General features: G+C 44.5%; 1 protein-coding gene and 1 pseudogene across 1 annotated transcript in view; one reads left to right on the top strand and one right to left on the bottom strand.

The window, feature by feature from the left end:
• The window catches only part of ZNF318 (zinc finger protein 318), a 26,789-nt gene extending 25,517 nt beyond the window's left edge, over positions 1-1,272 (bottom strand). The window contains exon 1 of the mRNA XM_058554308.1: positions 771-1,272. Coding sequence (XP_058410291.1) covers positions 771-1,226 — 456 coding nt within the window. The 5' untranslated portion in view covers positions 1,227-1,272. The remainder of the gene's footprint in view (positions 1-770) is intronic.
• Positions 1,225-13,719, top strand: LOC131414247 (RWD domain-containing protein 1-like; annotated as a pseudogene).

The following is a 13,719-nucleotide window of genomic DNA, read 5'->3' as shown; positions in this document are numbered from 1 at the left end:
ATGGATGTGGGAACCAGGCAGGTAAGAACTGAATCACAGCTCCACCACTTCTTAGCTGTGTGGCCTTAAGTTACTTAACCCTCTCTGAGTTCCTCAGCTGTTCAGTAAGGAATAATTTTAACTGCCTCACCTCAAAGGGTTGTGAGTGCTCAAAGAGAAGGTGTAAAGTGAAGGGCTAAGCATATTTCCTAACACACAACTCAGTGAGTGGTAGCGCTATTCCAACGACTGTGGGCATGCACACTTCATTTCGGAGAAGCAGCTCCAATTTAGATACCTAACAGTTTACATTCGAGGTGTCTACCTGGGTCCGGTCTCAGCAACCCAACTCACCACAAAGACATTTCAGCTTCTTTTCTAAGACTCAGGGGGCAGCTCAGGTCTAAGAGGATACAAAACCATGGAACTCCGGGGAAACAACTATTGAAAAAGTCCCAGGCATACGGTTTGGAGGAAATTCCCTTGGCCCTGGCAAACTTTTCCACCCAGAGGGAGAGAAGCAGCCTATTCCTAGGAAATGGAGCACTGCCTCCCGACCAGGCGCCCGAGCGGTCCCGAGTCCGTTACTGTGCAAAGGGAGCTCCCGGGGCTGACAGGGAACCCCCAGGTTCGGGCGTCGCCAAGGGGGGCCGTGGGGGTGGAGGGTCTTCGGTTTGGGGCATCCTGGCCTGGAGGCCTCAGGAGCCTGGACCACGGGCGTTTCTGGAAGCGAGAAGCCCGGGCGAGCGGGCTCGGGAATGGAGGGAGTCCCGGTCGAGGGGTGGGATTACCCGGCTGCCGCTGTCGCCTGGATGGTCTCCGCGGCCGTCCCGGGCGAAGTCGGCGCGGGACTCCCCCCGGCTGCTGCCTCGGAAACCAGCTGGGCCCGGCGGGAAGAGTCGTCGGCCCCTCGGCGGCGACGGGGAGCCGCGACGGGCCCGCGGCGGGGACGGGGAGACGCGACGGGGCCGCGGCGGGGACGGTGAGGCGCGGCGGCCGCGAGGCGGGGACGGGGAGCCGCGGCGACCCCGCGGCGGGGACGGCGAGGCCCGGCGGCCGCGGTGCCCTGAGGGCGAGCGGGGCCGGCGAGCCGGGGTCCGCGACGAGGAGGAGCCGGAGGGCGGCGGCGAGGCGCGGCGAGCGGGGCCCGAGGAGGAGCCGGAGCTGCGGCCGGTGCGCGGGCCGCTCCCGCCGCTCTCTTTAGGCCGGTGCGAAGAGACGGAGGCGCGGGCGCCGCTGCGGTACATGGCTCCGGCAGCAGCGGCCAGGGCGGCAGCTCCGACCCGGGGGTGCCCCGGCCGCGGGCGCCCAGCGCGCCGCCGCAGCTGCAGCCTCGGCCGCCTCAGCCGCCACGGCCGCCGCGCCCCGCCCCCGCAGCCAGCGCACCCACCCCCCCCCCGGCCTGCGCCGCCCCTGAGGCCCGGCCGAGCGCGCCCCCGCGGCCGCGGCTGGCGGTTGCAGGGCTCGAGCACGCGTCCGACACACCCCCCGCTCTCGGGGCTCCCCGCTCCTCCACTCAGGGAGCGGCCACAGGAGCCCGAGGTGGGGAGGAGCGCGGAAGCCGGCGCGGGGCTGGGCGAACCGAGGGAAGTGAAGCGCGCGACCTGCGCTCCGCACGCTCCGCCTCCAAACCCGCAAGATGGCGGCCCCGGATCCGCCCGCTTCCCCTCCCCCGGCGACCACGTGACCCTGAGGACCTCCGCGCCAGTGGGGGGAGGGCCCGGCGGAAGGGAAGGGATTAGCCAGAGCAGAGCGCGTTCTTACTTGGATGCTCGAGGTGGTGGGAGCGCTTTCGCCCTTTCGCCAGCCCCCAGCCCTGTTAATTTACGTGGGGACAATAAATGGTTCTACATGATAGAAAGATAAGTAATCCCCAAAACGTTAGGTATGTCGGAGGTTCCGCACCTCGGCAAGAGCGACCACCGAAGTCCCGGCCCCCACAGAAGCCGCACGACAGTCGTCAGTTTACTTTGCAGTTTGCCTGATTTCTAGAGGTTGAAATTGAGGATGGGAAAATGCGGGGTGAGGGACGAGAATCAAACCCAAAGAAGACATCAGAGTGGGTTTTCGCTCTCTCAACCAGAACGCCTATGGTCACGGGGAAGATCACTCACCGCCAGGGGTGCACATCATGATGGGAAGCCTGGAGAGTTTTTGTGAGCCATTCAGATCCCCCCAATCTATGACCAGAATTTTCCTAGACGCCTGGCTTTAGGAGTAGTCCCCAGACTCAGGGTCTTGCATACTAAGTACAAAAGGCAAGAAAAAGACAACACAGAAGAGAAGAAAAACACTGATCAAAACATGAAAAAAATGTTGATCCTAACCAAACTCTTCAAAATAAAACAACGGCTTAACCCTTTTCATCTATCAACTAGAAACGCAAAACGAAATTGGTATGAAAATCAGGTTTCTGATTCCAAAGCAAAGGCAGAATAAAAATTTAATTATAAAAGGTTTCCATTTTCGAATGTATATGTTTCCATATTAAATTTAAAATATATCCAATTTCACATGTTTGTATAATGGCATACGCTTACATCACAGTTCAGTAAAAATTTTACCAGTTGATTTTTCTTTCCCTCACCTTACTTCACCCCTTAGCATTATCTGCATGCTTTCTTGAGGCATTTGAATTTCCGATTTCTGACTTCTGGGTTTTATGGCTTAAAGGGACCTTCATCATGTCAAAGTTATTATATTCTTCTGTATATATTTTAACACTTTAATCATTTTGTTTCCATATTTAGTTTCCCTGGAATTTTATGTATGAATTCACACATAATCCATTAAATTAAAATCTAAAATTATTTTTCACGGATGGATAGCCAATTTTGTTGGAAGCATGAATTGGGATTACTTGTATACAGGGAAGTCATAGTGAGGGAATGAGTTATCCAGCTAATGAATGAACACTGCCAAATGCTAGTTAGCCACATCTCAATCTAATTCTGTTGTTTTCTTTTGGTTGTGTTACTTACAGTAAAGAGTTTTTTTTTAATGTTATTTCTTTGTGAAAAGAAAACTAAATAACAGGATAGATGATGGAAGTAAAAGAAGGTAAAGCAATCTGGGAAAGTGATGGCTCAACCAGCAAATATGAGTTATATGCAAGGTTTCTGAGCAGTCTAGAACATATTTCATAATGTGTCCTGTGCAACAGAGATCTGCACTCAGAGATTCAGGTACACCAGCTCAGTAGCATAAAAGGCCTGTCAGAGAATGGTGACATTCTTTGTAAGTGAAGCTGCCATATAAAATAGTCTAGAGAAGTTGAATTTTAGTCATCTCTGGCTTAGTGGGATTAGATATGAGACATTACCAGGGCTTATCAATATCTGAGTCTCCTCTAATTCTCGGCATGAGGAAATGATGCCCTTCCTTCTCCCATTGAGAACCGGGGGCACTGTGACTATTTCTAGCCACTAGGGGCTGTGAATGGAAGCACCTTATACCATTTCCAGGACCAATCAGGAAAGAGTAGTTGTAAGATTTCCATGCTCTCTCTTCCCATGCTGTGGCAACTGAGGAAGCCAGGTGTTCCAGATGGTGCAGCCTGTCAGCCTGGGTACCTGAGTGACTGTGTGGAGCAGAGTACCACTCCTACCCTGAGTTGAACGTGTACCATGGGTGTGAAATAAAACTTTGTGTGTTAAGCACTGAGATTTGAGTGATAATTTGCTACCACAGTGTAACCATGGCTAATATGACTATTATGGAGGTTTTTTGGTTGTTTTGTTTTGTTTCTCATCTCTATTTTCTGACTTTTGGATTATTTATATAAAATTAAAAACCCATAAAAGTTATTCTCCTGAAAAATATTAAAAAATCTGCCAGAGGTGTATGCACTGTCTTTATTAGCCTATGTATGAATTTGGGTTACCTGTGCTTTTGGTGAGATCTAAGTATATATGAAGAAAATGTGACTAGGTGTTTATAGATACTTTCAATCAATACATTTTAAATCAGGGTTAGTTATACTCTGTATCAGCTTTTCCTCCTCAATCTTTCTCTAATATTGAATAACTGTTTTTATCAAGGGAGCTGTCCTCCATGGAATACAATTGGAAAACTCTCCTGCTTTCCCGTCACATCTGCATGAAATCTCCTGCAAATCCCTTCACTTGTCAAGTATTTTTCAGTCACACGAGTAGTCTTATTGCAGTAGTGAAAATATCTTGTTCAGGGTAACAATTACAACTCTACATTCAAGCTATAGGTTCTCCCCTCCCCCAGCTCTTGCGTGCTTCAGACATGGAGCTTGCTGTGATGAAGGGAGGTGTGCCAGGCTTCTCCAGATCCCTGCCTTTACTCCTCAGAGTTTACTCCTCCTCTCCTACTGGCTAGCTGCTATTTCTGAACCCCCCTCCCCAGGGTTTGGGGCAGGAGAAGAAGGGATGAGGGGAAAAGGGCAGTCTTCCTTGGTTGGTGCAGGATGCTGTTATCTTCAAAAGTTGGTTTCCTATGAACATGGAGGACTCACAAATGTTGGCTCTTTCTCTCTTATGTCACCTTTGTGGGCTGTTTTACGACTCTCTTGCTGAGACCTAGGCACTGCTTCTCCTCTGGTTGACTGCCTATGACTCCTGTCCTCCCAGTCCTTGGCCTTCTAGAGGTTCATCCCACGTAAAACTCTCCTAGGGTCCCGTTCCTCTATGGGCATCCTTCATGAGAAAGATTCTTTTTAAATGACTCCAGGTTGGTTTCCTTCTAGGTACAATTGGCCCATAGGACAGCTCATGCATTTTTGCCCTGCTGGCAAGGGCAGTGTAGCTCGCTCTCCGTGCCACCCACCTTACTCGTCATCCCAGGGAAGCTAGTCAGCCAGCATCCGGCTTTTGGACTCCCTCAGGTGGGATTTCACAGGGACATCAGCCCCTATGGATTTCCAGACTCCAGGAGATAGAAGCCAAATTTTCTGAGAGGTGCTGGTGGAGGCCTTTATCTCACTTGGCTTTAGGCAAACAGAATGACCCCTCTCCCTCCCCAGACTGGCGAGAGAGAAAATATAGGGCCCACAGGTAAGTCTCCAACACAATCATTCTCTTATATAGACTCAATGTGGACGATTAGTAATGCTGGCAGACTGGTTTACAATCTCTTCCCATTTCCCTTTGAAGCGGATGGGGGAAGCAGGTAGCTGGCATCTATTGTGTTGCTTTCTGCTTTTGAGACCTTTGCTGAAACTCCAAAGACAACGGGGAGAATCTAATTAACATCCTATCACAACTGCTGTCTGTCATCAATTCAAGAAACTCTTTTTTTTTTTTTTTTTTTTGGTGAGAAAGAGTGGCCCTGAGCTAACACCTGTTGCCAATCTTCCTCTTTTTGCTTGAGGAGTGGCACTGAGCTAACATCTGTGCCCATCTTCCTCTATTTTGTATGTGGGATGCTGCCAGAGCATGGCTTGATGAGTGGTATAGGTCCACGCCCAGGATCCGAACCTGTGAACCCCGGGCTGCTGAAGCGGAGCACACCGAACTTCACCACTGCACCACCAGGCCGACCCCTCAAGAAACTCTTGCTAGACTTGTGATGAAAATGGTGGAATGGGTTAAGGCTTTCACACACACACACACACACACACACACACACACGCACACACACACACCCTGTAGCAGACATAGAGCAATGACAAACAAAACTTCAAAAGGGAAAAGTAAAGAGACCTAGACTTTAAAACAAGATAACTCCTCCGGTGAATACTCAGGAACCACAGACCTCCTGGGCTTTGAAATAAGTCTAAAACCAAGGGCAGCAGTCAGAGATTTGGCTCCTATGGATTGAGATGTAAGTGCCTCCCAGGAGGTGGAGGACCTGGGCCAGGTTTTCAGCTTGAAGCCAAGGACACCCCTGCCCCTACATGCAAGCTGAACAAAACTATTGCCAACCCTCTGCTTGGGGCTATAGCTTCATGGGAAGCTGTGTGCCAAGTGGGTGGGAGGACAAAAAGTGTTGACAGTCTTTAGATGAGAACAGAGCCCAGGCACTCCCTGCTCAGTGACTGGAATGGCAATAGCCTAATATCACCAGTGTTCCTATACACCCGTAATAATCAATTCGAAAATACACTAAGTATGGTAGATTCAACCCATGCGTGTATCACTATTAAGCCCCTAAACCCCACTAAAATGACAGTAAGGGGTTTTGTTTGTCTGTTTTTTAATGTATAAACTCAGATGTGCAACCTGCAAGTGTGAGGGAGATAATGCCCCATCAGGTGGAATTTTGATCAGTGGGAGACAGGAGCCAATGAATAATTTTTCCCCATTCCTTCCCTTATCTCACCTCTCCCAGGATGGTCTTGAGATGCAGTTTGTTTATTGAGGACACAGTTCCCAGATCCAGCAATCAGTTTAATTTAGTGATGGCCAGGTTGACGAAACATCTTCCTGTTGGTTCTCCTTTCTTTCCTGCTTCACTTTCCTCGTCCCCCACACCTGTTCCCTGGACTCCCTAATAATAAAATGAGGCTCTGGTTTCTGGGGACCTGAGGCTAACACAACTAATAAGAAAAAGATTGATACATTCGACGTCATTAAAATTAAGAACTTCTGTTTATCAAGACACCATTAAGAGAATGGAGTGTGAAAAGGTATATGCTACACATAAAAAGGAATCAAATCCATAATATATAAATAACAGCTATAAAACAACAAGAAAAAGATGGATACCCCCATTGAAACATGGACAAAATACTTGAGTGAGTACTCAAAAGAGGAAATCCAGGGGCCGGCCTGGTGGCATAGCGGTTTAGCTCGCGCGTTCCGCTTCGGTGGCCTGGGGTTCGCTGATTTGGATCCTGGGCACGGACGTACTCACCACTCAAGCCATGCTGAGGCGGTGTCCCACATAGAAGAGCTACAACCCTACAACTATGGTATATAACTATGTACTGGGGCTTTGGGGAGAGAAAAGAAAAAGAGGAAGATTGGCAACAGATGTTGGTGCAGGGTCAATCTTCCTCGGAAAAAAAAAAGAGGAAATCCAAATGCCCAATGAACATGTGAAACCTCACAGTCATGAAAATGCAAATTAAAACCATAATGAGATACCACTTCACACTCACCAACAGGGCTAAAATTGCAGATGTTGGTGAAGGTGTGGAACAAGGGACATTCACATACACCGCATGTAGGACTATAAGTTGGCACAGCCACATTGGAAAACAGTTTGGCATTATCTACTAAAGTTGAAAATGACTACACAACTCTACTCCTAGGTCTATATCCTACAGAAATGCATGCACAGGTATACCAGGAGATGTGTATCAGAATGCTCACAGCAGCTTAATTTGTAATAGGCAAATATTAAAAACAGCCCACATATTCTTCAACAGTAAAATGGATACATTTTGGTATGTTTATAGAATGACATACTACACAGCATTGAAAATTAACCAACTGCTTCATAGATAACATGAATAATATAGATAAATAACAAAGATAAATCTTAAGAACATAATATTGAGCCAAAGAAAATAGACACAAAATACTACATACTGCATGATTCCATTTATATAAAAATTTGAAATTGGCAAAACTAAACTATAATGAGTAGGAATGCATTCTTAGGTGGTAAACTATAAAGAAAAGCAAACTGAAAATCCTAAAATTCAGCATGGTGTTCACCATAAGGATGGGAAGGAGGGCATTGTGATTCAGAAGCATGGGGAGGGGGCTTCTGGGGCATTGGCATTGTTCCATATCTTAACTTGGGTAATTGTTTTTCCACAGATATTAGCTTTTTAATAACTTAGCAAGCTGCACATTTATGTTTTATGCACTTTTATGTATATGTGAAATTTTTTCACAATAAAAAAGGACTAAAGAGAGAGAGAGAAGACAAAATTGTGTCCTATGAAATTTAAGCTCAAATAGTATTATTTGTGTGCTAGCAAGCACTTTATGCTTCTAAGATGTGGTAGCCAGCCTCCAAAATGGCCCCCACGGTCCCTGCTTCCTGGTGTTCCCATCCTTTTAATACTGTTAAGGAAACAGTAGTATTGGTGGTATTCTTATGGCAAAAATCATGAAGATGCAATTCAAATACATGAGGATTGGGAAACACGGATTTATAGTCACTGTGCTAGATTCAGGGAATAAAATGATGAGCAAAAACTGTCATGGACAAAAAAAATCCAAAAAAAAAGAATATACAAATAAATACATAATTGAATGTATCAAAGCCATTGAATGCAAGGTCAATATACAAAAATCAATTATATTTCTATATACCTATGAAAAGAAAATGCAATTTGAAAATCAGGCCCATTTAAAATAACCTCAAAAAATACCCAATATCTCAGAATAAATCTAATAAATGAAATGCAAAGTCTCCACACAGAAAACTATACAACATTAATAAAAGTAACTGAAGAAGATCTAAATAACTGGAGGGATACATCATATTCATGGACTGAAAGACTCAATATTGTAAAAATGTTAATTCTCCTCAAGTTGATCTATAGATTCAATGCAATCCATATATATATATATATATATATTTTTTTTTTTTTTTTTTTTTTTTGGTGAGGAAGATTGTCCCTGAACTAACATCTCTGCCAATCTTCCTCTATTTTTGTATATGGGACGCTGCCACAGCATGGCTTGATGAGCAGTGTGTAGGTCCATGCCCAGGATCTGAATCCAAGAACCAAAGCAGAGCCCCCAACCTAACCACTACACCACCAGGCTGGCCCCTAATCCCAATATATTTTTTGGTAGAAATTGACAAGTTGATTCTAAAATGTGTATGGAGATGTAAAAGTCTAAGAATAGCAAAAGCAATCTGCGAGAAGAACGCTACCAGATATTAAGGCTTATCAGAAAGCTACAAATTAAGATTGTATGATATTGACACAATGATAGACAAACAGTCCAAAGAATTTAATAAAGTCTAGAAACAAACTCACGCTTGATTTAGGACAAAGGTGGCCCTGCAGAGCACTGGGGAACAGAAGACATTTTCAATAAATGGTGCTGGGTCAACTGGACATACAGCTATGGGGAAAAAATGAATCTTGACCTTTATCTCATATCATACACAAAAATTAATTCCAGATTGATAATTGACCTACATGTGAAGTTTAGATTGTAAAAGATAAAACAAAGTTTCTAGAAGATAACATAGAAGAATATCTTCATGACCTTTGGTAGGCAAAGATTTCTTAAATAGGACATAAAAAGCACTAATTGTAAATGAAATAATTGGTAAATTAGACTATATAAAATTAGAAACTTTGGTTGGTCAAAAGACAATTAAGACAGTGAAAATATAAGCCATGGAATGAGGGATGATATTTGCAAAGCATTTAACCACCAAAGTTCTTGTATCCAGAATATATAAATAACTCTAGTATATCAATAAGAAAAATATAGGCAATCCAATTAAAAATGGGCAACGGACTTGAACAGTCATTTCACAAAAGAAGCTATCCAGTGGCCATTAAGTATACGTAAAAGTGCTAACTGTCTTAGTTACCAGAGAAATGGAGAAAGATATACTATACATATACCAGAATAATTAAAATTTAACAGATTGATAATACCAAGTGTAAGCAAGGGCACAGAGCCATGAGAACTCTCATACAGGGCTGGTGGGCATGTAAATTGGTATAACCACTTCAGAAAACTGGTTGGCAGTATTTGCTAAAGTTGAACATACACATAGGCTATGATCCAGCATTTCCTAAGTATATGCCCAACAGAAATATGAACATATGTGCATCAAAAAGACACGTACAGAAAAAGTTCTGGAAATGGATAGTGGTGATGGTTGTACAACATTGTGAACGTACTTAATGCTACTGAATTCTACACTTGAAAATGATTACAGGGGCCAGCCCTGTGGCTTGGTGGTTAAGTGCACGCGCTGCGATGCTGGTGGCCCGGGTTCGGATCCCGGGTACACATCGAGGCACCACTTCTCCGTCCATCCTGAGGCTGAGTCCCACATACAGCAACTAGAAGGATGTGCAGCTATGACATACAACTATCTACTGGGGCTTTGGGGGGAAAAAATAAAATAAATAAAATCTGTAAAAAAAAAAAAAAAAGAGAAAATGATTACAGGGCCGGCCCCGTGGCTTAGCAGTTAAGTGCGCGCACTCCGCTGCTGGCAGCCCGGGGTTCGGATCCCGGGTGTGCATTGACGCACCACTTCTCCGGCCGTGCTGAGGCCACGTCACACATACAGCAACTAGAAGGATGTGCAACTATGACATACAACTATCTACTGGGGCTTTGGGGGAAAATGAATAGATAAATAAAATTATTAAAAAAAAAAGAAAAAGAAAATGATTACAATGCATACATATGTTATGTATGTTTTACCACAGTAGAAAAAGACGTACAAAGATGTTCTTATGGCATTATTTATAACAGTCAAATTTCAACCGTAGAATGAATACATTATAGTGTATTCATACAATGTGATACCATATAGCAACAAAAATAATAGACTACAGCTATATGCAGTAAGTATATGAATTTCACATATACAATGTTGCACCAAAGAAGCCAGATGCACACACAAAATACAAATTGTATGATTTTATTTATACTGAGTTCGAAAAGCAGGCAAAATTAATCATGGTGTTTGAAGTCCAGATAGTGGTTACATGAGAGGTGCTTCTGGAATCCTGGTTATGTTCTATTTCTTGATCTAGATGTGTTCACTTTGTGATAATTCATCAAGCTATAGACACTTAAGATTTTTGCACTTTTCTGTAGGTTAGGTTTCAATTTTAAACGTTTGTAAAAAGGAGGAGGAGGAGGAGATGAAGACACAGTCCCTGCTCTCATTGAACTTTAGGTGAAGCTGAGAAGACATAAATATATATAAAATTACAGCTGTGATAAGTCTTATAAAGGAAAATCACAGGATGGTCTGAGAACATGTAGTAAGGAGATCTGACATGGTCAGAAAGGTTGGGGGGGGGGCTTCCCTGGGAAGTGACGTTGGAGCTGAGATCTGAAGGTGAGTAGGCGGTAGAAGTGGAGAGTAAAGCCTTGCAGGCAGACGGAACCCCTTACCCAGTGCTTCCCAATATCGCCATTACCCTTTTCACTGTCCTTGGCTCTGTCCTCTCCAGCCACCTACCCAGTCTCCACCCACCCTCACTCGAGGGCTGAGAGGAATCATTTCTTGACACACTTGTAACCCATTCCTGATGTCAGGTTTGGGAAGCTCTGCCATGTGCAAAGGCTCTGTGACAGGAGAAACCACAGAGATTTTGGGGACCAGACAGAAGGCTAGTGTGACTGGAGAGCAGAGAAGAAGAACAGTGAGAAACGGAGCTGAAGAGATAGGCAGAGGTTGATTATGTCCACTATGTTAAATATTTTTGTTTTTGAGGAAGATTGGCTCCGCACTAACATCTGTTGCCAATCTTACTCTATTTTTCTCCTCCCCAAAGCCCCAGTGTATAGTTGTTATCATAGTTGTAGAGTTGTAGGTCTTCTATGTAGGACGCTGCCTCAGCATGGCCTGACAAGTGGCGAGCAGGTCCCCGCCAAGGATCCGAACCGCTGAACCCCGGGCCGCTGAAGCGGAACATGCGAAATCAACTGCTTCACCACTGGGCTGGCCCCTATATTAAATATTTTTAACATTAACCTGTGTTCTTGCCTGTGTACATACTGAACTTGACTGAACTGTTTAACCTTGTTGTATATTTTTGAAGTCCAATATTGTTGAGGTGCAACTGGCCCAGATGATGGGGTTGCTGGCACATATCCAAACCAGCTCATGTCTCCAATGACTCTAGCCTGGAATACATAAAGTTGGGCAAGGAGAGGGACAGTTAGCCATCCAGAAAGAGTGATGTGACACTCGACTTACTCAAGAGTTATTATCTAGAACCGTGGTCCCTTGTTTGTAGGATTGCCAGATAAAACACTGCTTTTTTTTTTTCCTAAGGAAGATTGGCCCTGAGCTAACATCTGTGCCTATCTTCCTCTATTTTATACGTGTGATGCCTGCCACAGCATGGCTTGATAAGTGGTGCGTAGGTCTGTGCCCAGGATCCAAACCTGCGTATCCCAGGGCCGCCAACAAAGCGCAGTGCGTGAACCTAACCACTACGCCACCGGGCCAGCCACAAAGCACTGCATTTTTATTTACTAAATCTGGCAACCCTACCTCTTAGGATTTGGGTGTATGGAAACCCACTCTTCCTTCTGTCCAGGAAATTGTTAGAATTGATTTGTTTGCTGTGCTTCCTGCTTGTGCTGAGATCCTCCTGTATGCTTCAAATAAGTAAACTCAGTTGGATATAGCCAGGTAATGATTGTGTCTTTTTTTTTTTTAATCAATACAAGGCTACTACTGCAGTGGTTTTATTAAAAAAATCATTAACAAAATAAAAACTCATATATCAGAGAAGAAATCATAGTGAAAATTAGAAAACACTTAGAACTGAATGGTAATGAGTAAACTAGATATTGAAGCTCATGAGATGACATTTGTCAAAATTCATCAAATGGTACATTTAATATCTGTGTGTTTCATTGTATATAAATTTTACATTAAAAAATAACTATAGGTTGCTCAGCAGGCCTGGCCTAGCTTTGGGCCCTGGGCCTCCCAGCCAGGGACTCTGCACCTGTGCCCACTGGGCATCACCGTGTGCCGCCTGGGTGTCTGGGCTATCCATGCACAGCATCAAGGGCCATGATGACAGATTACAGAGCTGGAAGCTCTGGAGTCCATCTACCCCAACTCCTTCACAGCTTAACTGCACCTTGATCCAACCCCCCTAATAACTAGTCTTCCAAAATATAAATGCACTCTCCTAATACCACATTCTCCTTCAGTAGTGCTTCACTTGACAAGGTCCTGCTAAGTATTATCAGAAAATCCACCCAGCTGCACCATCACTGTGACATCTGAGGCTGGAGAAAATGATGAAACTGTCCGGACTACCCTCAAGTTTACATACAGTGAAAAATACCCAGATGAAGCCCCCCTGTATGAAATGTTCACCCAGGAACATCTAGAAGATAATCATGTCTCAGACATTTTAAAATTATTAGCATTACAGGCAGAAGAAAATCTTGGTATGGTGATGATCTTTAGTGACAGCTGTGCAAAAATAATTAAATGAAATAGTAGATCAAATAAAAACTAGAAGAGAAGAAGAAAAGAAACAAAAAGAAAAAGAGGAAGAAGAAGCCAAAAAGCAATTATTTCATAGCACTCCCATTACAATTGAGAATTTCTTAAGTTAGAAAGCCAAGTTTGGGGGCCGGCCTGGTAGCATAGCGGTTAAGTGCATGTGGGCCCGGGTTTGGATCCTGGGCGCACACCAAAGCACCGCTTGTCAAGCCATGTTGTGGCAGTATCCCATATAAAGTGGAGAAAGATGGGCACGGATGTTAGCCCAGGGCCAGTCTTCCTTGGCAAAAAGAGGAAGATTGGCGACAGATGTTAGCTCAGGGCTAATCTTCCTCACCAAAAAAAAAAAAAAAAGGAAAGCCAAGTTTGATGCAGAACTCTTGGAAATTAAAAAGAAATGAATGAAAGAAGAAGAACAAGCAAGAAAAAATAAGTGGGAAACAGCTATTTGAAACAGATCATAATCTTGACACATCTGATATCCAGTTCTTGGAGGATGCTGGAAACAATGTGGAGGTAGATGAGTCTTTGTTCTAGGAAATGGGTGACTTGGAGCTAGAGGATGATGAAGATGATCCAGACTATAATCCTGCTGGCCCAGAGAGTGACTTGAAGAACTAG

Source organism: Diceros bicornis, chromosome 14 (genome assembly GCF_020826845.1).
Source record: "Diceros bicornis minor isolate mBicDic1 chromosome 14, mDicBic1.mat.cur, whole genome shotgun sequence".
In the NCBI taxonomy this organism is placed as follows: Eukaryota; Metazoa; Chordata; class Mammalia; order Perissodactyla; family Rhinocerotidae; genus Diceros; species Diceros bicornis.
This window is presented reverse-complemented; position numbering and strand designations above follow the sequence as displayed.